At 33.5% G+C, this 24,252-nt stretch overlaps 1 protein-coding gene and 1 long non-coding RNA gene across 16 annotated transcripts; one reads left to right on the top strand and one right to left on the bottom strand.

Annotated features, from left to right (window-relative positions):
* The first annotated feature begins 7,092 nt into the window (after window positions 1–7,092).
* On the top strand, window positions 7,093–16,042 carry LOC112770668 (uncharacterized). Of its 15 annotated transcripts, XR_003186638.2 has the most exons (7): window positions 7,105–7,678; window positions 10,432–10,654; window positions 11,823–12,115; window positions 12,724–13,814; window positions 14,393–14,754; window positions 14,945–15,193; window positions 15,772–16,042. XR_003186638.2 is itself a non-coding variant. In XM_072223915.1 (6 exons), exons 4-6 carry the CDS (start codon window positions 12,773–12,775, stop codon window positions 15,838–15,840), a joined length of 1,473 nt encoding a protein of 490 aa, XP_072080016.1. In that variant the 5' UTR covers window positions 7,105–7,678; window positions 10,432–10,654; window positions 11,823–12,115; window positions 12,724–12,772; the 3' UTR covers window positions 15,841–16,042. The 15 variants fall into 15 exon arrangements, 7 of the variants coding, with proteins under 7 accessions (XP_072080019.1, XP_025670791.1, XP_025670790.1 ...); XR_011875801.1 differs by lacking the exon at window positions 10,432–10,654 and having other exon boundaries at window positions 7,093–7,678; window positions 11,823–11,866; XR_011875805.1 differs by lacking the exon at window positions 10,432–10,654 and having other exon boundaries at window positions 7,093–7,678; window positions 14,393–14,726.
* A 2,824-nt stretch (window positions 16,043–18,866) lies between these two features.
* Window positions 18,867–22,921, bottom strand: LOC140181144 (uncharacterized). The gene is made up of 2 exons (XR_011875800.1): window positions 21,961–22,921; window positions 18,867–19,064 (listed from the first exon to the last, which is right to left on the bottom strand). It is a non-coding gene; the product is annotated as an uncharacterized lncRNA (long non-coding RNA).
* Between the last annotated feature and the right edge of the window lie 1,331 nt (window positions 22,922–24,252).

Below are 24,252 nucleotides of genomic sequence, written 5' to 3'. Positions count from 1 at the left end.
TAAAAGAGCTCATGAAATATGGGTTTATCAGCCGCTCTCCAAATTGCACACCGCACAAAGATTGGAGTCTAACAAGCTTTCAACTCACCAACAAGCCACCAAAGCTCAAACTAACATCATATATATATATATATATATATATATATATATATATATCAAAATCAAAACCTAAGATACACAAAACAACTAAACACAAGGATTTAGTGAAACCTTACCTTACCTAATGAGATTAGGAGTAAAATCCAACAATTACTCGCTACTAGAGATCACCTAAACAAGCAAAACCACAAAATCCACTCAAAACTATAACCCCAAAAATGCATAATTTTAGGGCTAGAAATTGGAGCTTGAGACACAATTTCTTACCAGATTTTCTTATATAGAAATGAAGATCTCGACAAAAGCTTCGCGTGGCCGCAAACGGCTTGTCAATCGGAGTTCCGTAGCTCAAGGTATGGCTCCCAGAAGGTGGATGTTAATAGTATCACCAACCCTCACCTCTCTTCTCTCTCAATCCGAGCTCTCTCTCATATGGGGATGAAAAATGAGCTGACGGCTCATTAATAGACCATATATGTTGGGCCTTGGACCCGGTTTGGGTCCGGTCCAACCGATTAGCGTTTAGGTCCGTTTGGCCCACTTTGGGCCAAAACCTTTAAGATTAGTGCCCGGTTTTCAATTCTAAATTATTTTTTGTCCTTTCAAAAAAATAAATCAATTTTCAAAATCTTATTTTCCAAAATACGCAGTTCTGGACAGACTAGAGCCGGTACTGCCAGCTTAAGCGCTAGTATGCATTTTGTACAAAAATTTTTCGAAAAAGGTACATTTTCCAACTCAAAAAAATTCATTGAAATCAAATTTTCCCTTTATATTTTCAAATTAAAACTTCTAAATTTTGAATCTATTCCGGGCACTAAAATTATTATTTTTATTAAAACAGTTTTACGTGAAAACTCCGGTTCTTACAACCTCAAATCTATGTTCCTATCAAATTAGAAAGAGAAACCAAATACAAAAATTACAGAACAATAAAAAATCAGTTAAGCAACAACTCAGGAATATAAATATGTTCATCAACATTCAGCAATCCCATAAATAAAAATTTAGCACAAGACATTCTCAAATCTATGATCCTCTCAAATCAAAAAGGAAAACCAAAAACAAAAATTGAAGAACAATAAAAAAATTAGTTCACCAGCAATCCCAAAAATATAAATCTTTCCATCAGCATTCATCAACCCCATAAATAAAAATTTAGTACAAGCTAGTTTTAATTTTGCTCACATTCAAAAGATGAAATGTGAAGAGGCTGACTTACTGGAAAGAAGAACGCGACGAAAATGATTCTCCTATGAGAGGCTTCTGCCTTTGACGCGACGACAACATTCTTCTCAGGCTGGGTCAGGTATAAGACGACGACGTTCTCTTTGGGCTGGGTTAGACGCACGATGACAACGTTCTTTTCGGGATGGGTCTCAGATGCGTGACGATGGTTATGTGGTGACCTTAAGTAAGAAGGGAAAGCATTGAGGAAGGAGGAATCGACAGTGAGAAAAGACGAGGGTGACGGATGACAATAAAAAAAGAGATAGTAAAAACACATTTTTCAATGAGAGTGAGAGAGGAGCAATGAAGGGAGGGACTTGGTGAGAAAAGAAAAGCTAGGATAAGAAATTGAAAATTTTCTCTTTTTAATTGTTAAAAATTAATTATAAAAACTAACTCAGTAATTAATTAAAAAATATGTTATTTTAGCATCTTCTTTGTGTGTGTGGTTGGAGGGAATACAAGTGTATTCCTAGGAATTTTGAGATGAAAATATCTTATTTTCATATTTGGTTCAAGATTTAAAATTACCACCAATTTTATTCCCATTTTTCCCCTAGTCATCTTTAATTCCAATATAAATAGAATGTGAATAGAAAAAAAAGCCTAAATTACCCCTCTTATTTAATTAGGTTTCACCTTCTTCGTTTCTCTCTGAAGAACGAAACCCCTAGCAGAGCCTTTTTTTTTCCCAAATCAGTGAGACTTTACCAATGCCACCGCCACTAGAGCCAGCATCACCGCCGCTGTTACTCTTAACAGAAGATTCATCTCCTTCTCTTCTCCGATTTATGTTCGCACTGCTTCTCTCCATGAATTTTTTTTGAATCTCATATTAAGGTTTGAGCTTTTCGCCAAATCAGTGGAGGCTTCACCAACGCCACCGCCACCGGAGCTGCGCCGGTGCCATCGTTACCCTAAACAGAAGACTAGTCTCCTTCTCTTCTTCGAGTTCATGTTCGCATTGCTTCTCTCTGTGAATTCTCTTTGAATCTCTCATTAAGGTTTGGGTTTTTTTTTTATGCTTTCTACATCATATTACACTAATTTTCTGCAATAGACTGCTAATTTGATTAGTTATTTTTTATTTTGCTTGATTTTTTAGATGCTCTCTGTGATTATATTGCATGCAAACAACGTGTTTGATGATTTGCCTCAAATAAAGAGTTTAAGCTTGTTGTCACCGATTTTGATGATTTGATGAAGAGATATTAATCAATTTCCTAGACTTTGCAATGTAAGTAGTTTCTATTATGAAACAAAATATTCTAGTTGGATGAGAATGAAGTTGAACAATAATTGTTGCTCTGCTAATTTCATTTAATTATACCCAACCTAGTGTAATTTTCTCCATTGAAACTACGTGTAGAAAAGAGTTGAAAATTTGTTGCTTGTGATGCTAAACCAATCGATGACTCATGCTGTATTTCATTATGAATCAGTGTTTTTTCTACCTGGATTATTAAGTGCTTCTGTTGTATAGTCTCAGCTCTTGATCAAAACTTGATCACTTTCTGTTTGTTGCCGTTTTTCTTTGAATCTTATATTATATAATAATTGCTGAATTTTAATCTTTTGAATTTGTTAATGTTTCTTTCTTTGTCTTGTTCTGATGCCTAATTTCTTTGTTACTTTGATGTTTCAAGAACATTCGATTAGCCATGGCATTGCCATTAGTTTCATATTGAAAATTGGGTTTCCATGGAGTAAAAGGTTAGTGGTTGTGGTATTCTTTAGTTTTGCTGGAAACTTTTATAATTGGCATAACTATTTGTTAATATTTGTTATTTGTCTAAGTTGCAGCATAACTAAAAGAAGATATATAATTATCAAGTAGTAATAAGTAGTAACTTTTGGTAAATAGAGAGTTTACACTTACTAAGTTAGTGCTTTGTCTCATGTATCCTGTATTCTTTATTTTAGAGGTACAAAAATGTACAAAAATGTATCCCGTATCCTGTGTTCTTTAAATTTGTTTTATTTTCAGGTACATATGTCTCTCTGTGTGTGTAACTAATAATCTACAATTCTACATGCATGCTTACTTACAATTCCACCTGTCATTTCCTGCCTGCGCTAAATAATACTCATCCACATAAATCAATTTTCCTAAGTGCATTGAAAACAATTTTAGTAGAAGGACTCATCTTTTAAATCTCCTTATTTAATGATTTTTTCTCATTTTAAATAGATTGATATGGTCACTTTTCCTACAAGAACAAGAATTTAAAGGCCAACAAGTGGTTACGTTCCACTATTAGAGAGACTTCATATTCTTCCGACATCATCGGTATGTATCCCTTCATATTAGACTTTTGCTCTGCCTCTTTAGCCCGTTCTGTCATTCTATATGCACACCACATATATACCACTAACAACATTTATTTTTCTTTTAATAATTTTATTTTTTAATTCAATTCCTATATTATTTTTTAATTCAATTCCTAACCAGAATTTTGTACCAAAGATATGATTATCCTTCCTATCTGCTTCTGCCACATTGCTTGTTTAAATTTTTAAATTCTATCATGCATTTTCTTCGAGACACGGTTTTAACGAAAAGAAATATATACGTATGTGCATATCCTATAACTATTTCTCATACAAACTATATAAATCATCTAATAAAGTCCTTCACTGGCCCTGCTTTAGGCTCCTTTGATCTATGCACCTACTTCCTTTGAGTTTTCAGTTATTAATCTGTAAATGAAAATTGTTGAATATACCTTGTTACCCGCTTACTAATCTGCTTATGAAAATTATCTCATTTGTGTTATTTTCTGCTTATTAATGGAGAATTCTCGACCTAATTCAAAACAAATTAAGTGTCAATAGACACCACATAAAAATGCAAAACTAGTTGAATGTTTGGTGGAGCTTGCAACTATTTCTTGAAAGTGTGACAATGACACATTTAAATCTGGTTATGAAAAATATTTGAAAAAAATCTTCATGAAAAGATCCCTCGATGTGATCTTAAGGTACAATTTTGTTACATAATACTTGTTTTCTTTATTTATAATTGTATAGTTGTGTTATAATTGTATAGTTTGTTAATTAGATAATCTGAATCTGTTTATTAGGTAAATCATTTATAGTTTGTTAATTTACAATAGAAGAATGCCTTTTTGTTAATTCAGTTTATTGAATTTAATCTTAGTAGTAATAATTCTAAATTATTATGCTATGTTTAGGCCAATCCACACATTGAATCAAGGGTGAAATTGCTAAAAAGATAATATTTTACAATAGTTGAGATGATGGGCACGACTAGGAGTTGATTTGGTTAGAACGACAAAGATAAAATGATTGTGGTGGAGCGACAAATTTTCAATGAATGGAAGAGTGTAAATTCTAAATAACTTTCTTAATATAAGTTTATTTATCTTAGCTTTTTAATATTTATTGCTTATTTATTTTTCTTTTAATTCCACTCCCATCCTAATGCTAATGACCTCTACAATAAACTATTTCCACATTTTGAAGAGTTGGGAATAGCATTTTGTAGAGATAAGCCTCAAGGAGGCAATGCAGAAAATGTAACTCAAGCAGTTGCTACAATGGAGGCTGAGCGCGAACCAACCTTGAGTGATCGGCAAGTGAATGAAAACACCCAAGTAAATTTGGAAGAGACCGAAATGGAATATGAAGCTCATTCTCAAATACGTAAGCAATTGACTCTAATTCATGTACATAAATTCACTTATTGTTGACCCTGCTGCTGTGTATTTTCTTGGATTTTTGAGTGATTCTTCATTAGTTCAATAGTTACTATTTTTTTTATTCTTCATTAGTTCAATAGTTACTGTTTTCTTGATTCTTGATTCACTTATTCATATATTATTCATATATTACTTGATTACATTTACTTTAACCTGTGACTGTGACTAGCCTTAACTATTCCCATCATGTTGAGCATTTAGATAGAAATACTAATCTTCATTTCTGTGGAGTATAATAACAAAGAAGAAAAGGATAGGAATGTAATTATGCAAACAGAATTAGAATCAGGATAGTTAATATTCTATTAGGTTCTGTTTAGTTAGTTAGTGTTGTTAGTCTTACTGGCCAAGGCAGAGGTAATGCTTGTATATACAAGTGTAGACTGTAGAGCAAGTATAATCAGTTAGGCTACTTGTTCTTCATTTCTATCAATATTGAATGATCTTCTTCAAGTTTATAGTTTCATCATCTCGAGCTTTCTTCTTTCTTTGTTTCTTTCTTTTTCTTGCAACACACTCATCGGTGTTGCTTTCAATTTTTAGGAGCCTCCAACTCCTGGTGTTCCTGCTGCTCCTGGTGTTCCTGCTGCTTCTAGTGCTTCTGCTACTCCTAGTTTTTCATCTATAAAAAGGAATAAAAGAAAAAGAGGGAGCAAAAGTGAGGAAGTGATTGACATAGTAGTAAAATCAATGAGAGATATGAAAGGTGCTTATCAAGACCACATAGCCATTTTAGTTGATATGGTTTCTTATTTTAAGCATGAGAAAGAAGAAGCTGAGCGCATAATGAAGCTAATGGCACTTTTGAGGGATGTTCCTAGTTTGAGCGTTGATGATAGAATGAAGGCTGACCTTAGCATTATAAGGGACAATAGTCTGATCGACATGGTGTTCCAACTTCAACCAGGAAAACTTTTGCCTTTTTTAAAAAAATTGATTTAAATCTTGCTATTTTTGAATTTTTATAGATTATATTAGATTGTCGATTTTTAAGTTTTTAATACGTGTGGTTAGATGTTGAGATTTATTTTGTATAAATTCAATTATGAATTATGGGATTTTTGGAAATTTAGATAAGTATTTTGTGTTAATTTAATTGTGATATTTGTTATTAGGGATATTTTAGTAAATTTAATTATGATAAAATTAATTTTAATTAAATATTTGTTATTAGGGGTATTATAGTAAATTTATTAGTAGAGATATTTTTGTAAATTCACAAAAAATTTCAATGTAAAAAAAAAATAATAAACGATTAGTTTTATATTTAATTTTTTTAAAAAATAAAAAATTGATATTGGAGATATTTTTGGAAATAAAAATAAATATTTTTATCTAAAAATAATTATATTGAATTTATCTTGAAATATATTTATATGTAAATTTTTTCATGTATTTATTAAGTTTAGTTATTAACCTTTTAATTTAAATGAGTAAAGGTAATTTTGACATATTAAACATATTTAATATTAGAAATATTTTAGTAAATTTTAAAAAATTAAAATCAATAATAACTTTAACTAAAATTTACTAAAATATTTAGTTAAATATTTTAATTTTTTTAAAATTTTTTTAAAAATACCCCTAATAATTAAATTTACTAAGATATTTTTTTTAAATATTTAGTAGAGTTAAAAAAAATTTGAATCAATAATAATTTTAGCTAAATATATTTATTATTATTAGGGGTATTTTAATAAATTTATTATTAGAGATATTTTGTAAATTAAAAAAAAATCAGTGTAAAAAATAATATTTAATTAGCTTTATATTTAATTTTTAGTTATTAATATTTTAATTTAAATAAATAAGAATAATTTTAACATATTATATAATATAATAAAAAAATTTAAACTCAATCAAACAAAAATTTATTCCTTCCTAAGATTATTACATAACATTTTAAAGTATTAAATTTTATAACTAAACATAAAAATTTTATATTCTAAGTAATTTTATTCTTAATCATTATATTTCTAAAATAATATTCTTAATAATAAAATTTAATCTTTAAATCACATACACTTATACGTTTTTTGACGAGTTCATAAACACACTTGTCCCTTTTTAAAATTTTTTAAAGATCATTAAACAGGTAGCATTTCGGTACCTATTTCCCTCATTTTTTACAAAAAAAATAAACAAAAAAAAAAACCCTAGCTGAACGAAGCCCCGCCCAACCCCCAGCTTTCTCGCTCGCTCGCTCACACTCTCTATAGTCTCTAACGGAGGCAGAGCTGGGAGTTCAGCTCGGTTCACCGCCATCGAATGTTCGCCGCCGTCGCCGCGCGTCTCGCCGGATCCTGCACGTCATATGCTCGCGTCTGGCCTCTCTCCTCCATCTGAGCTCGGCTGCTTGCCCCTCTCTCGCCTCCGCGTCTGCTCGAGCGGTGCTTCCTGCTCGTGTGGTCGCCGCGCCTCCCTCGCCTCTCTCCCTCCTCACGTCTCTGCTCGAGCTTTGTGGTCCCTCGCGTGCTCGTTGCCGGCGGTCTTGCTCCCTATCGCTCATATTCTGCTAGTTCTCCGCGTTGTAAACATAAGAAGGACTGCCGCAGTGCCGCCAGCTCCTCCGCGTCACATCCTTGCTCCTTTTCCTTCATGCTCTGCTTTTTGGAAGACCACCGAAGGTTACTTATTTTTGTTGCTTACTTTTTTCGTTTTTAATCGGTTGTTCATAAAAAAAATGTGATTTGGTGAATTTAGTTTTTAATGTGATCAAAATGATTTAGTTAAAAATAATTAGTTAATTTTGTGCGTGTTTGTGACTCTGATTTCTTATGATTCTATATATGTAATGTAATTGACTAATTGCTTGGTTATGAATTTGTGATGACACTTGAATTTCTCAATTTGTTGAATGGGAAGCTTGCTAATTACTAATTTAGTTATGCCGCCGAATGCTGATTTTGTGTTGGTTTGCTAATTTTGAATTTGGAAAGAACATGTTTGGAGATTGGTATTTAGTTATTTAGTTTTACTTTGTGGTTATGATATTATGATTCTGCTCATAAAAATAATAGGGATGCACCTTATTTTCAATTTTAATTTTGAGGGCTCTGAAATTGTCATATTAGAATTAGATAATAGGCTTTGTTAGAATTGATTGTTAATTGCTAATAAAATGTTAGAGTTGATTGTTAATTACCTAATTGATTAATTGTTAAATGTTAATAGGCTCCGATGCTGCAGTGTGATTGTTAATTGCTTAATTAGAATTGATTGCTAATTGCCTAATTGATTGTCACTATTATTGTGTCAAATTAAGATATTATTGTAGTATTGAGTAATAATGAAGGTTCTGAGAACCGGACCGGTCATCAAACCGCTCTAGTCACTAGTTTACTGGTTCACTGATCCAACCGGTGGTTCAACCAGAAAAATCGTTTTAAAATAAAATAATAAATAAATTATAAATAAACATCCTAAAATATCTTCCAAATTTAAAACACTACACAAAATATCATCAAACAAATTCATATGATCTTATCAAAATACAAACTCAAAAGTTAAATAGTAAAAAGAAATATCTAAATATTAAATTTTGACTCCAATTTTGACTTTGAGGGTTGACAGGATCACTTAACACCTCTGATTCTAATTTAGAAATGGCAGGAGACAAAGGATTATCAATTTCAAAAGAATGTTGAGCTAGTTCAGTTAGAAAATGTTGATCATTCTGTGGTATTGTTGCGTTCATCTGTTGTAAGAGAGCTCTCTTAGCAACAGATTCTTCTTGCTGAGCAAGCCATAAACGGGATCTAGTGTTGTTTCCAAGTTGAGGTATCAACATAACAAGTAGTCATTGAATAAGAAAGCATAACATATCACCAACTACCTATACACTTTGACTATCCTTACACTACCATCATCATCATTCATCAGTTTATTTATATATGGCATTGGCAGGTAGCTACCCTACTCATTCAGCAACAACCAGCATTTGATTTGATTTTCATTTTTAGCATTCTGCAACAACCATTACAAAACAGCAGCATAACAACAACAGTGCCATAACAAAACAGCAGCATAACAACAATAGCAGCACAACAAGGGGAAAAGAACAATGAAATTTACAAAAGAAATTAGCAATCATATTCCTGTTTCGTGCATTTAATTACTCATAAACAAAACTCAACTCCACCTGAATTGTTAATTTCACCTTGGTCTTATGGAATCATAAATAGGAATATATTACATTGCTCTTTCTTCTAAAATTCAAGCAAAAACAAAAAGGAATGGTTTTAGTAGTTTAGTACCTGTTTCAGCATTCGAACAGTGTACATTGATTCAAAACTCATGTTTTTTTGTTGCATACTAAGGAATCCAGTGAACTTTAGGGCTCCTAACCCCACAACCTCCACACCACTTTTCGCATCACTTTGCCATTTAAAACCGTAAAACAAAAATTTCAGATGAACATGTTACTGTGATGAAGGTCACTATTGGGAAGGAATTGGAGAACTCCCCTGACTGCGAAGCACGAAGACTCGAGGAGACAAACCCCTGACTGCGATAGATGGCGACAAACAACGGCGACAACACGATGGCCGCCAAGCTGGAGGAAGAAGCGGTGCGCCTGCGACTGGTGACTGCGAACAGATCGAAGACTTGGAGAACTCCCCTGACTGTGACGCACGAAGAGTCGAGGAGACAAGCCCCTGACTGCGGCAAACACGGCTCCTCCCTGCGGCGGTGGTGGCGGCTAGGGTTTTTCCCGAGTTGAGGCAGGACGTGTTCTGCTCGAAGTAATAAGGAAGGAGATGGAGAAGCGCGTTTTGTTTCTCCCCCTTAAGCGCGAAACTGCGTCGTTTTATCCAAACCAGCCGGTTCTGATTTTGGTTCGACCGGACAAAAATCGGCCGGTTCAACGGTTTACATCAGGTTTTATAATTTCCGGTTTCAGACATCAGACCAAACTGTTTGTCTCCGGTTCGCGGTTGAACCGGTTGGACCGGCCGGACCGATCCGGTTTTCAGAACATTGGTAATAATATGTCTATTTTCGTATTAGTTATTTTAGAAATTTCAAAATTTAATTTTAAATTTTTGAATATTTTAAATTTTTATTTAAGTAGGACCGGGTCAGTCGGTTCAACCCGTAACCTACCGGTTGAACCAGTGACCCAGTAGTCTGACTGGTTTGATCACTGGTTCGGTTTTGGCAACTATGGTTATTTGTTTGGTATCAATATATAACAAAAAATATATAAAGTTTATTTTATACAAGTTAAATATATTCATGATTAATTTAAATTTATTTTAGAAATATATTTCAGACATAAATACAAAGAAATAGACCTTCTTCGTTGCACGGGTACATTGTTTAGTAAAGTAGCAGTAGTAGTAGTAACTAACAAGCAGGCAGGTGTGATGCTAAACAGAGTGGTGAGCTGCTATCATTTCCACCTCATCATGCCTCATGCGATGCTACTCAACGGCGATGATCAGCTACAAAGTTTGTAGCTACCACCACCACCACCACAAGCACGTTGCTTTCCTCAGCCCCATACCCTTTGGGTTTTCACTTCTCTATCACCTTTGCCACGGACCTTGTGATTCGTATGAACATGTCCCGCAGTGAGTTTATCTTTCATTGGATTCAAGGTTTGTAAATACTCCTTTTATGCCTCAATAGTGTTTGTGTTAATGCTAGTGAGTGTAATAGCTTTTTTGTTTGACTATTATCTCTAGAGATTTATTTATTTATTATAAATATTAGTGTGAATGTGCTGATTAATTTTAGAGTCACTATTTCTGATTTGGTGAGTTAGTTTTGTAAATATCTGTAAGTATTGATGATGCTATTGAACGTTTTGATTCATGAATTAAGATTTGAAGAAATTTGAGGTATGGGGATTTTGAGCTTCGTTACCCATGTTGATGAAATCATTCAATTCTGGCATGTTTAGTCGTTCGATAAGGATGGTTTGGGCTTGGAGACAGTCCAAATTTTTTTTTATGATGGTTCTTTGTGAAAATGGGATGCGGATGCCCAATTGTTTGTTCTCTGTCCTCAAATGTTAAGTTAGCACTTTGTAACAACGAGATTTTGTAATCTTTGGGATCTCAATTTACTTCCTTGACTTTCGAAATATGTTGATATTGACTGCCGGCTTGTACTTTGTAGTATTTTATTTTTTCTTTTCTTTTCAATGGATTTGGTACCGTTTAATATTGATTAATTGTAGTGAGAAAGTCTATGTGTGCACTGTGTTGTGCTTACTTTTCCATATTGGAGATATCCTTTACATTTATTCAAATCTTAGTAGCAGGTAGCACTTTTAGTAATGCTTAAGACATTACATTGGGTTAAGCAGGAGTATTATCATAAGTAAGGCAAACATCATATGATTTGTATATTGGGTAAACAATTTTGGGTTCAAGAGGCCTTGTAAACAATTTAGTAACAGAAAATTTACTGTGTCATGGTTTACTTTTATTTCTATGAAAATGATTATACAAGTGTTCGTCTGATTAGAAGATTATCAATCATAGATGTATTATTTTGGCGGAAGTTACCACTTAATGCAATGATGAAACAACTTTCAATGAAACCTATGGTGAGTTACTAACTATTGGCAAATAACAAGATAGTAGCCTGATGCGTGTTATGTGCTGTGCACTTATTTGTGTTTCTTATTTTACCTTATTGCTTCATATTTTGGTGCGAATCATGCTGTTGCATTTGGTTCTTCCTTTGTATCACGATTCACAAATTTTCTTGAGAGTGGGACTATATATTCTGAATGACTCTTCTTGTGCATATATTTAGGAATATCTGATTTGCTCCAAGGAATAAGTCTACATCAATGAATGGTCTGTTACACCGTTTGACCCATTTTCATGGATTACACCATTTCTTAGTTCTTAAATTATCAAATTATTCACTGATGCGAATAGTAATAGTAATGCCAATGCTGAGACCCAAGAGAAACAAGAGGATGGGCCTAATGAAGCCATTATGCAGAATAACCCAAGTAACAAAAGAGTGAGGAAACTACCCATATGAAAGACTACGAGAAGTCAGTATGAGTGCATCACAGGGAATTATTAGCTTGTGCTGAGGTCAGAGTTAGTTACAACAGATTGGAAAATGGGTTGTGATATAAAAATGGAATTATAGTGTAAGAAAAGAGGATAGATATTATGTTGCTATTTGATAGTGCAGACCTCCCTTGAGCTTCAGGTGGTATTGGTATACTGTTTCATTGATTTGTGCCTTATATATCAATTGAGTACTTCATTTGTCAATTAAGTACACTTATTTTACTTTGCCATATTGCTGCCGTGATTGTTGTGAATTGCTATGAATGTTTGTGGTGACTATTATTCACCCAAACAACACTTTATCCTCCCTTCTGCTTTTCTCCAATTCACACCAATTTCTCATACTTCTCAGTGTTTAGAACCTCGCTTCAAAACACAGTAATCTAATCACGTATTGCCACATTAATCAAAATATTTAATTTACAATAACCACGTTAAAGGTGACATAGGATATAATCAGCATACGAAAATTAATCTCTTAAATAATACCTTGTATTTATGTACACATAGATTAACTTTTTTCAATATACCAAATTATTTAAAGCAATCTTTATTTTGCAATTAAAGGAGTAATGCTTTTCTGATAGTGTTTCTGATATGAGATTTGTTTATTTTCACCTTTACAGATATCTTAGTGGGCTCAATCTATCTAAACTAAGGTAGGCTACAAATTTCATGGCAGGCAGTGGCCTGACGTCTTTGGGTCGTGTGAAGCTCACTGATTTAGTTCCTTTGGAAGGGTTGCCATCTGATGCCTATAAAATATCAGTTTCAATTTTGTCACAATCATTGGCTCAGTTTTCAGCTGTCATTGTCCAATTTCCAGAAAGTGACGGGTCTCTTCTAAGATCTGGTTTAGAATCTGCCCGCCTCTATTTCCATCAAAGAGAATCATACCCCCCTGCAGATATAATCCATACCGCTGAGTCTCGGGAGTGGTGCAAAACATCTGGTTATTATGCAGATCCTCATTTATGGCAAGAAAGCTATGATTATAGACCGGGATTAACTCCTTCAGAACCAAACAACTCAATTGAGTTCCCTCCTGCTGGTTTGCAAGATATGTTTGCTTCATTTGGAAAAGCAGCAAGGCATATTCTGGATGCAATTAGCTTCCATTTGAATTTGCGTAGCTCGCCGTTTGCTGAAATACTGGATAATGTTCCCCTTAGAAATAGGGAAATTTCTTCTTCAGTCTTATCTGTTTGCTGTCATGCTAGGCCATCATTTCAGGAGCCACAGCATCATAATATAGCTACTCAAGAGGATGGCCAAATTGTTATGTATCCTGACCAGGATCACCATGTTGATAAAGGCTTGCTATCTATTGTCAAGTCTGACAAGGCTGGTTTACAGGTAAGAGACTTTCAAGGTCGATGGATTCTTGTGGATGGAGATCTTGGACCTCAGGAAGCTGTTGTTTATCCTGGTCTTGCTCTCTATCAAGCCACTGCAGGGTATGTAAGCCCTGCATTGCACAAAACTGAGATTAATATGGAGCCTAATATGTATGGACGATGTTCTTTAGCCTTCAAACTTCTGCCTAAATCAATGACCAATCTTGATTGTTCAGAAATGAGAGCGGCAGGTTATGGAATTGAAGCTCAGTTCCAGCTCCCCGTTCCAGTGGATGATTTTATGCAAAGATCTCATCAAACTGATCATATTTTTAGTAGGCCTGGTTTCCAGTGCTTCAATTTTCCACCGACAAATGATGGTATGTAGCATTATAACTATTTGTAATCTGGTTTTTAATTTTCTTTTTAATATACATATACATACATACATTGTTTATATTCTTCAAAGCAATTTAAGAACTTACTCAACTTTGAATTATTTTACTTTGATTTTGAAAAGGTTGCCAATTCAAGCTATTCTTTCCATTTTCAAATGAGATTGTGCAAAAATATGTTGATTGCATTTCCATCCGCACTGGAGGAACTTGAATGAGTGAATTGAAAGGGCATGCATAACATATTTTCTGGGAGAAGTAGCATAGCAAAAAAAATTGTTCTTAGGCTGTTTCTCTATTTTATTTTATTTTATTTTTTTAAATACAATCCACAAATATTGCACTTTGGTTATTATACTTGTAGAACTTTATATCGTCATTAATAGTTGGTCTCAAATATGAACATAGGTGTCCAGATTGTGTTTCTTAAAATTTAATATTATTATATTATTATTTATTTGTGACAGTTTGACTGTATTGATGTTGATATGGTGTCACTTCTGCTTTGCAAGTAGCCCTTAGTTGAAGGGTTTTAACAGTAGGTCAATTAAATGCTGGAACAGGATCCGGGAAGACTATAAGGAGGAGGAAGCAAAATCCTAAAAGCAAACCTCTGCCACCTTCCAAGCGACTAAGGCTTGAGGCACAACGAGTTTTGAAAGAAAGGGTCCAAGATATTGCAGATAAAAAAGGCATCAAGCTGCGGTTCTGTAATCTCAAAGAATGTGAAAATCACATCCATGCCTTAGACAGCCCATGTGCGAATATACGATTGGAGATAGGGTGGCCACCTGGAGTTCCATTTGTCCACCCCCATGATTTGCCTAACAAGGCAAAGTTGGGTTTTCTTGAGGCATATGAACCTGGTTGGACAGAAGCCCATCAAAACTTGGACAGGCTAGTCAACACTCGGCTAACTTTAACAGTAACTCTCCATTTGCGATTTTCATGTCTGGATGCTCATGCATATTTTATCTTGTACTGCATCTGTCAAGTAAAGTGTTTCTGGTGCATTTTAAGCTAGTGACCTATATACATTATTTTCATAATAATCAAAAGGTTGAGGGGTTATTTTTCTTTTATTTTTTTTAAAACAACATGAATGAATAATTCAGGTAGCGGGAGTGACCAGAACCAAGCAAGGGATGATATTCATAACTAGCCCATCATCGTCATTAATTAACCCCTCTGTAGGCGACGAATCAAACTTCTAGCAACATAGAAGCATGTTGAGAACAATTATTAGTTGTAGAAAGGAGCAATGGACATTAGGAATGAAGTGTTGGATCAATGCAAAGACCAATAGAAACATAGACTCTTATCTCTCTCTTGGTTTGTGCATGTGTTTCCATGATTTGTCAGAGGTTTGCTGATCCTTTTTCATGTCCTCTTCTTTGCTTAAGTAGTTATATGATTAATATTTTCATGAATGATATATTTGCAAGATATCTTGTCGTTTGTTATCTGGGAGTGCACTAATTGGCCCTGGATTAATATTTCCGTATATGGAGCTAGAAACACCAAGTGTGTGTAGACTATGGAAAGTGAAAGATCAAAAACAGCCAGTGGAAGCCTGTTTATGAGCAATTAAGATCTGTTATATAATGTTCAATGACCGATGGAACTAGCGCAAATGTGGTGGTACAGTAACTTTGACATGCATTGACTAGATTTAAATTCAATGGACGGCTGTCAGTATGAGCACTATCTTAGGATTCTGAGACAACTATGTTGCATTCACTTGAATCATTGCAGTTTGAGAAATGAAATATTGCAGTTTCTTGAACTTTATAGATTAGTAACTGTTGTGATGTATTTGATGATGGGTTTTTCAGGTCTACTTAACATCTTAGAAGTTTACAAGTTAATCGATCATCAAAGTTATGTTGTATTTGGTTGATACTGACATTTCATGTTCATGTTCATGTTCTGGTGTATGCAGGAATCAATCACCCTGATTTCCAGCATATGGGGAACATGTGATCAGGTTGTGAAGTTCTTGGGAGGATAATAAGCTTTTAGTTCTCAATGCTTCGCTGGATCTATTTTTGGCTTGGTTCAATTTTTCAAGTGGCGAAAAATAAATGACCATTTTGTATCTTCCTAAACTAAAAAGTGGGTATCCAAAATATTTAACTTTTAATTAATATGTACTGACTATGTAAAACTATTTCACACTATTAATCAATGAAATTCAAAGATTTAAATGATAATATGACGGTATATATAGACAAATTCATACATTGGTATTTCACACATATGTTGCATGTGTGAAATAAAAATATAAATACATAGAAGATAATAATAAAATGAATTATTAAAAGTCAGTACTATAGTTGTCAGAATCGAATCGGTCAGGTTATTGGATTATTGGTTCAATCGGTGAGTCACTAGTTGAATCGATTGACTCGGTCTTATATAAATAAAAATAAAAAATAGTTAAAAATTTAAAATTTAAATTTAAAATACATATTTCACTAACATTTTAAGAATTTCAAGCTATTTTAAAATAATATGGAATAAAAACAATAAATATTTTTATTTTGTTTTTTATATTAAAATAACTTATTTTTAATTTTTAATAATTTATTAATTAATTTATATTTATTATACTATTATATACTACAAGTATTTATTAAAGAATAATATTAATAGATATTATATAATTATGAAAAAAAATAAGTGAGTTTATAACTAAAATTAAAATAAATTAAATAAAAATAAATTATTTGATGAAACTCACTAAAGATATTTATATATATTTAAATTTGTATACAAAATAATGATAAGGACAAGAGCAGCTTAGTGGCTGTGCAAGGCGCCTTCATTTACGAGGGTGAGGGTTCGAACTCGCCTTAAGAATTTTGAATAAATTTTCAATACCAAACGGTTCGATCGGATCAGTCTTTACCGAGTTTGACCGGTTTTCAATGGTTCATTTTAGGTTTGATCGGTTCGTATCAGTTTTGAGGGTGAGGGTTTAGGGTTCGAACCTTGCCTCAAGAATTTTGGATAAATTTTCAATACCAAGCGGTTCGGTCGAACCGGTTTTTACCGAGTTTAATCGGTTTTCAACGGTTTATTTTAGGTTTGACCAGTTCGTATTTGTTTTTTTTTTATACGGTCTAAATATCGGATCAGACCGATATAGGATCCAGTTCACCAGTTTTCCGATCGAACCGGCTAGTCCGATCCAGTTTTAATAACACTGTTACTAACATAGTCAATTTTACGGAGGTTGGGTTCAATGACCCCGTCATCAGTCGTACCTACTCGAATTAGTAACTAACTCTTATAAGGTTATAACCTCTTCTATTCATCTAGAATGAATATTTCAACAACTTTTTTAATAGAAAGAAATAATTATTCATCATCAAAGATGAAACTACTCTAAAAGGTGATTATTGACTTTACATCTACACTTATAAAATACCTTAATATTTTTAGGTATATTTCAAACCCAATTTACTAAAAAACCTGCTTACTAACTTAAGTATCGGAATTCCTTATAGATACCATCCCCATCTTCATCAAAAAATTAGACGGCAATACCACACAGCAAAAAATGTCGGACAAATCACCCAAAGACGTTTGAACTTTACGTTACCATAGCAACAGAAAATGTCAGACAAACCACATAAAAGTGTTTGGACTTTACGTTCAAGTCCAAAACAATCCAATTAATCCTCAAAAGTCAAAACACTACTATATATCAGTTTTATCATGTTCATATAACTTATTTTTCTTATTATACTTCAATTACAAATCTATGTTACACTGCTATATGTAATTTTAAATTTTTATTTTAATAGTTGATTACTTAAATAAAAATATCTCTCTTAAATATTTAATTAGAGTAAATAGCCAAAATCGTCCTGAAAGATATCCCGATCTCCATTTTGGTCCTTGAAAAATAAAGTTAATCGAAATCGTCCCCAAAAGATACACGATTAGTCACGTTAGTCCTTCCGTCAGTTGGATGATGACGTGTCACGTTAAGTGCCACATAGCATATGATGACGTGGAAGGCTAATGCCACGTGTCACAAGATGATTGGTTGATGTGTCAGGTCAGTGACACGTGGCATGCCACGTGTCAGGTCAGTGACACGTGGCATGCCACGTGTCAGGTCAGTGACACCTGGCATGCCACGTGTCAGATCAGTGACACGTGGCATGTCACGTGGCACTTGACATGTAAAAGAGTTATTTATAATCAAAATAGTCCTTGAAAGTTCAGACGTAAATAATTTTCATCCCTTAAATTTTAAAAATTAATCAAATTAGTCCTTATATAATTTTTTTTTATTTTTTCTTGATAATATTAAATTTAAAATATTTTTTGATACTACTAATTTTAATAGAAATGTAATTGACAATCAAAAAATTAGTAATTGTACCTTTTCTTCTTAAAAATTTTTTCAATAAAATTATCTCTCTCATTTAATTCTTGTCAAAATTTCTTATTCTTTTCTATTCTGAAACCTTTTATATATATACTCAAAATTGAAATGTAGGTATTTGTTAACCTAAACAAAGTTATATGCTCAAAATAAAAATTTATGTATGTTAACCTAAACAAAGTTAATAAAAATTTATACGTCTTTTTTTTTTCATTATGGTATTACTTCCATTTAGGTTAACATACATAAATCATTGGTATTAAGTTGCCAGACCTAATACCATGAGGCATGCAATGGTAAACTAACAGCATTAATCATCAGACAGTCATGCATATAAAACTCAAACTCTTGTAATCAGAACAAGTCACAAAGCATGACAGACACTCAGAGTATGCAATGAAGCATAGTCAGTCCATTCCCAAGGCTCTAACAGGAACGAACTGCTCTGATACCATTTGTAACGACCCAACTTCCAGTACGTCATAATCGTACCAAAAGTAAGGTGTTACTAACCTATTTCTTTTATTAACTATTTAATATTGAGCCTTTAGTTCGTTATCGGGAATTAGTTTTATAGAAAAATTCCAGAAAATTTTGTTTTTGATTATCAAAATCATATATCAAACATTCCAAAGTAATGATAATCACATAATTATTAATAATAATATCTGTCATACAAAAGATTTCAAATAAAACTCAGATACAAATCCTATCCCTCTGTATAAAATAAAAATCTTAAGTAACAAGGGCGAGGGAACTCTATGAAAGCAAATTAACTCAAATAAATTATATAATCGCCAGCAGCTTCAAACTGTGTCTTCAAACCTGTGTCACTGAAAGGGTGGAAATTTTAGGGTGAGAACAAATCACACGTTCTCAGTAGGGAATGGGAATGCCGTAAAAGTAATGATTAACATACAAATAATTAACTTTGCTTATAAAACCATTTTTGTCAAACCCCTTTGAAATACTTTTTAATCTTACTTTAGATAATTAATTACTTTCTTTAAATTTCTAAAGCCAGAGCAGATCTCTATCGCAAAACTTGCCACATTAAATATCTTTCAGCCACATAATTGATTCTCAGTCATAACAAACAGTTATTAATCATCTCTATACATTCACGGACTACTAGCACAAGTAAGAAACTCAATTTAACACACAAATAAATCACAATAAAACAAACAACATAATCACATAGAAGTAATACAAGCAAACACAACCAAATGCAAATGCACAACCAATATGATGCATGTCTGTCCTAAGCAGGCCATGAGCTCACGTGTCGGTTTACACCCTGCAGCCCGACATTACCTAGGCACAAGTCCCAGATATGGTTTCCCTTTGTGTCCTTAGTGCATATGTGTCGGTGGCAAGAATACCACTCCTTCGTGACTACCAGCAGTCGGCGTAAAGCTCGACCCCATTATATACGCACAAGGAGAAACAGTGATCCTCAGTTTGTGGGCGTCCCCGAGATCAACACACAATCAAAACAGAGATCTTCAGTTCGTGGGTTTTCCCCGAGATCAACATTCAACAAAATAGAGATCTTCAGTTCGTGGGTTTTCCCAAAATCAATACACAACACAATGATCCTCAGTTCGTGGGTTATACCCGAGATCAATACACACCAATACAATGATCCTCAATTTGTGGGTTATACCCGAGACCAATACACAGCAAACAACGATCTTCAGTTCGTGGGATATACCCGAGATCAACATATAACCGTTAGTGGGTTATTCCCGTAATCAATGATTATCAATTCGTGGGTTTTTTCTGCATTTAAAACAAATAACAATTTATAGGTTTCCCCGAGATCAATGATCATTCAGTTTGTGGGTACTTCCCGAATTTAACCAATTATCAGTTTCACACTATTGTTTAGTAACTCTTTATCATATTACTCTTTTCTCTTTTCTTTACTCTGCTCTGATTATTGTCTTCTCTTTATCTCTTTATTCTGCTCTAATTATTCTCTTCTCTGTCCTTTTACATTTTTCCATTAACCCTTTTCTTAATTTCCCTCAGGCATTCGCTCATAAAAATCTTAACCATTAAATCATTTCATAATCTCTACTTTAGCAATCTTAATTCAAAACTAACTTTAGAACTATTTTTTTAGTTTAACCCTCTTCAAAAGACTTAAGTAAATTCACTAAATGCTTTTTGAAATATAATCCTCTCATTAAAATTAATCAAATAAAACTCTTCCAAGTTTACTAACTTCCCAAAGACTCAAAAATCATCTCTCTCTTTACTATTCAAATTCAAATATTAGAAATTCGTCAAACTTCTAAAAAGTAATCCTTTATATCAAGCTTAAAACATAATTCTTTTCATATTGAATCAATCTCAAAACATAGTTTCTTTCTTAAATAATTTAATTTTGAAACATAAACCTTTCTTTGGTAAATCGAATTCAAAATAGAATAATTCTTTCCTTAACTAAATAAAACTTAAATAATCATTTTCCAAATCCAAATCTTCTAAAATAACTTCTCAAATAAAACCTCAGATTTTTATAAAATTTCGGCAGTACCTCCCCTAAAACTCGGACTTAGCCACCCTTACGGGTTCCCTCTTTCTCAACAATTCAACAATCCTTTCTCAACAATTATCAAATACAAGATTCTCAAGCAATCAGAAAATCCATAATTCGCAATTCTTACATAATCCAACAATCCAATTTTCATCTCATCAATTCATAACTAAATTCATAAGTCATAGAATCCTTTCAAATTAAACTCAATCAATTCTCCATCCGTTTATCAGCAACTATCATAACAGATTCTCAATAATTATCTCATCATAATTTAGTTTAAGAACTAACATCTTTTCATCAATTAAAATCAGAATTTTCATAAACCATTCTTTAAAAGTAAATCAATCCAGCTTCAAGAATTCATAACTAATATTCCAAACACCATCCTTTCATATTTCTAGTTATTTTTAAAGTTATTTAGTTATTAGCAAAGTTACCATTTTATTCTAAAGATCATGCTTCAAGAAAATAGTTCAGTAGTCAACCGTCAATCCTTTAACCGTCCTCAAAATTAACTCTAGTTAAACTTAAATCAACAATAATAACCAACTTGACACAATCGACTAAAATCGGAATTTCCAGCAATTCTAAAATAATCAGAAAACCAATAACAATCACAGCCTCAAACCAAAGTAAATCTCATAAGTTAATTACTCGCGATAACGAAGTCAGTCAATATCACAACCATAACCCAAATTCAATTCACATCCGCATCCAACTTCAAACATAACTCAGAATAATCACCACAACTGACTTCTCTCAAATACATTTCATTCAATAATTAACTCATGTTTCAATTTAATAAGTAACATTAAATGAATCACCATTTGTAGCTATATTTCAACCAATTCCAATATATTAAATTTTTAATTCAATATCAAACAATTCAAAGTAATTCATTCAGGATCAGAATCTCAGCCAATTCATCGCCAAAATCAATAATTCGAAATACAATGCACAACCACATCTAATTTCAATTACAATTCAGCGTAATCACAACCACATTCAATTCTAATAATAAATCAGAATAATCACTCTAACTAACTATTCTCAAACATACTTCAAACAATTCACGTCAATTAATCAACCCTTAATCATTATTAACTATTTGCAATTATCCGAATAACTTTATAGGCATTCTAAAATTAAAAACGTTTTAACTTTAAAAATAAATCTCCTACCTCAGTGTTGAAACTCGCATAAATCACTAAACGCAATTGCTCTGTTGGCAGTTTCCAGCACCTGTTTCCATGGCAGCGACAGTGACTAGGTTAAACGGCCTCCTCTCCTTTCCGGTTTGGGATTCCAGTGGTAGCAGCAATCTCCAAACAGGGCCAACAACTACCTCCAGTAACGGCGGCAATGTAACTTACGGTAACCACAAAATAGTAGCGGTTCTAACGGTTCAACAGCAACTCCAGCAGGGCAGTGGCGTTCTTGTCAGATTTTAGGAATAAGAAGCAGAGGCAGAACTGGCGAGCCTTCCTCCTCCAGCGGCGGCTTGGTGAGACACGGCAGCAGCAGAGTGTGACAATGGCGGCGCTGCAGCTCAGTAACGGCAACGCGGTGGCAGCTTGCGAGGATGGCGACGGCAACCCGCAGCGCTGACGGTGACAAGGTTGGTCGCGAGCTTCTCTTCTGCGTGCGTCTCTCTCTATTCTTCGTCGGTGACGCGACTCCACGGAACGGCAGCGACGACGGAGCACGAACAGCGACGGCGACGGGAGGCACAGCGACGTCTTCTTCCTCCTGCTCTTGGCTCGGGCTCGTCTCCCTCCTCTGGTTCCTTTCGCAATGGTCCGACTTAAACGGCGATGGAGGCGCGACGAAGGCACAGCGGCGCTACTCGAAGCTCCATGAACGGCGGCGACAAAGCCCTCAGCAGCAGCGATCCTGGGTTCAGCAACTGCACTCTCTGTTGATCTCTTTCTCCCTCAGACGTGGCAACGACAGCGACGGCGGCACCCAACCCGCCAGCGCCGTCCTCTTCTCCTTCTCCCTCTCTTGTCCGTGTGTGAGTTTGAGTGGGACTGAGTGTGTTACGCTGAAGAAGGTAAAAGATGGGTGGGGGTGCGGCTGAGGCAAAAGGGTTTAGGGTTAGGGTTTTTTAATTTAGGAATTAGCTTTCTGATTCAATTTGAGAATTTAGGTTTAGGTATTAGGGATTTTATAAAAGAATATGGATAGATATGAATAGATATTTTAATAAAATTAGAGACTAGAGTAATTTTAAAACCAAATATACTCTATTAAAAATATTTAAAAACATTATTTATCATTATATTACTAAGTTCAATTAATTATTTCTAATTTAAATTGTAAAATAAACATATTAATAATATTTTTATAAAATATAGTTTAAACTCAATATTAATTATTCAAATTAAATGATATAACTTTTAATTATTTTTCTATCACCGAAATTTTAATTTCAAATTATAAAATTACCAATTATAATAAAAATTGTATATAAATATTAATTAACTTGAACTCCAATTATGATGAAACTCCATTTAATTACCTTTAATAAATAATTTTTTTAAAATAAAATTATCAACAAATAAAATAAATTACAAATAATTAATTATTTGATTTCCAAAAACTAGGGTTGTTACAATCTCCTCATTTTCTCTTACATAGGACAACTTTTGAAGAACCCAGTTATAGTCTCTGATCTATTGCTATCGAGATCAACCACCACCATGTCATCGTTGTAGCTTTTGTGACCTAGGTTAATTGTAGTCAAATTTTTTTCCTGATTTCATTTATTTTTTTGTCGTGACCTAACTTCTGTGGATTTGGTTTTTTGTTCTCATATATAGATTATAGCCTGTTTGAAAACTTTTGATGGTATAGAATAGAATTGATTTCTAGTGTTTGGAATGAATTAGTAAAACTATAAAATTAAATTAAATTCCAATGTTTGGAATGTTTATCAAATGAATTTGAATTTTATAAAAAGGTTTTAGTTCATCATAAAGGGGGAGGACCATTGGCTGGACACAATTTCGGGAGGAGTCTTCAGACTCTTCTCTTCTCACCCACACTTTTCTTCTCCTCCACTTCCTTTCATACCCACTTTTGTAAATATTTTAGTTATAAATCACTAACTCTTTCCATTGAAAAAGAGAGCTCTATTGTACTTTGATGGGTTGATTTATTTTGATTCTTCTTCTTCTCTTCATCTCTCTGATTTACTGGAAGTATTTTCGTTCTTCATTTAAGAATTCAATTATCTCAGGAAAGAGATTGAATGTAATTGGGTTCTATGTGATCCTTGGAAAAGGAATCATAGAATCATGCTTGAAAATCCTTCTCACACTTGAGAAGATTTGGGTATGGATGGGATACTGTAACATTTAATCTATCCATTATTTGGGTCTAGAAAAGTGTGTGGTATAATCAGGGACCAAGTCTCATCTCTTTTCATGAGCAAATAAGCCATGGAATTGGCTATTGATCAAGAATAAAGA

Source organism: Arachis hypogaea, chromosome 18 (genome assembly GCF_003086295.3).
Source record: "Arachis hypogaea cultivar Tifrunner chromosome 18, arahy.Tifrunner.gnm2.J5K5, whole genome shotgun sequence".
In the NCBI taxonomy this organism is placed as follows: Eukaryota; Viridiplantae; Streptophyta; class Magnoliopsida; order Fabales; family Fabaceae; genus Arachis; species Arachis hypogaea.
Note: the sequence above shows the minus strand (reverse complement) of the source record. Positions and strands in the feature narration are given on the sequence as shown.

What these genes read in the sequence shown, in the direction of transcription:
- LOC112770668 (XM_025815005.3), top strand. Translation starts at nt 12,773, where the DNA reads ATGGCAGGCAGTGGCCTGACGTCTTTGGGTCGTGTGAAGCTCACTGAT. An exon ending in TTTTCCACCGACAAATGATG is followed by an intron (nt 13,815 to 14,392) that starts GTATGTAGCATT and finishes ATGCTGGAACAG; the next exon opens with GATCCGGGAAGACTATAAGG. An exon ending in ACACTCGGCTAACTTTAACA is followed by an intron (nt 14,755 to 15,771) that starts GTAACTCTCCAT and finishes TGGTGTATGCAG; the next exon opens with GAATCAATCACCCTGATTTC.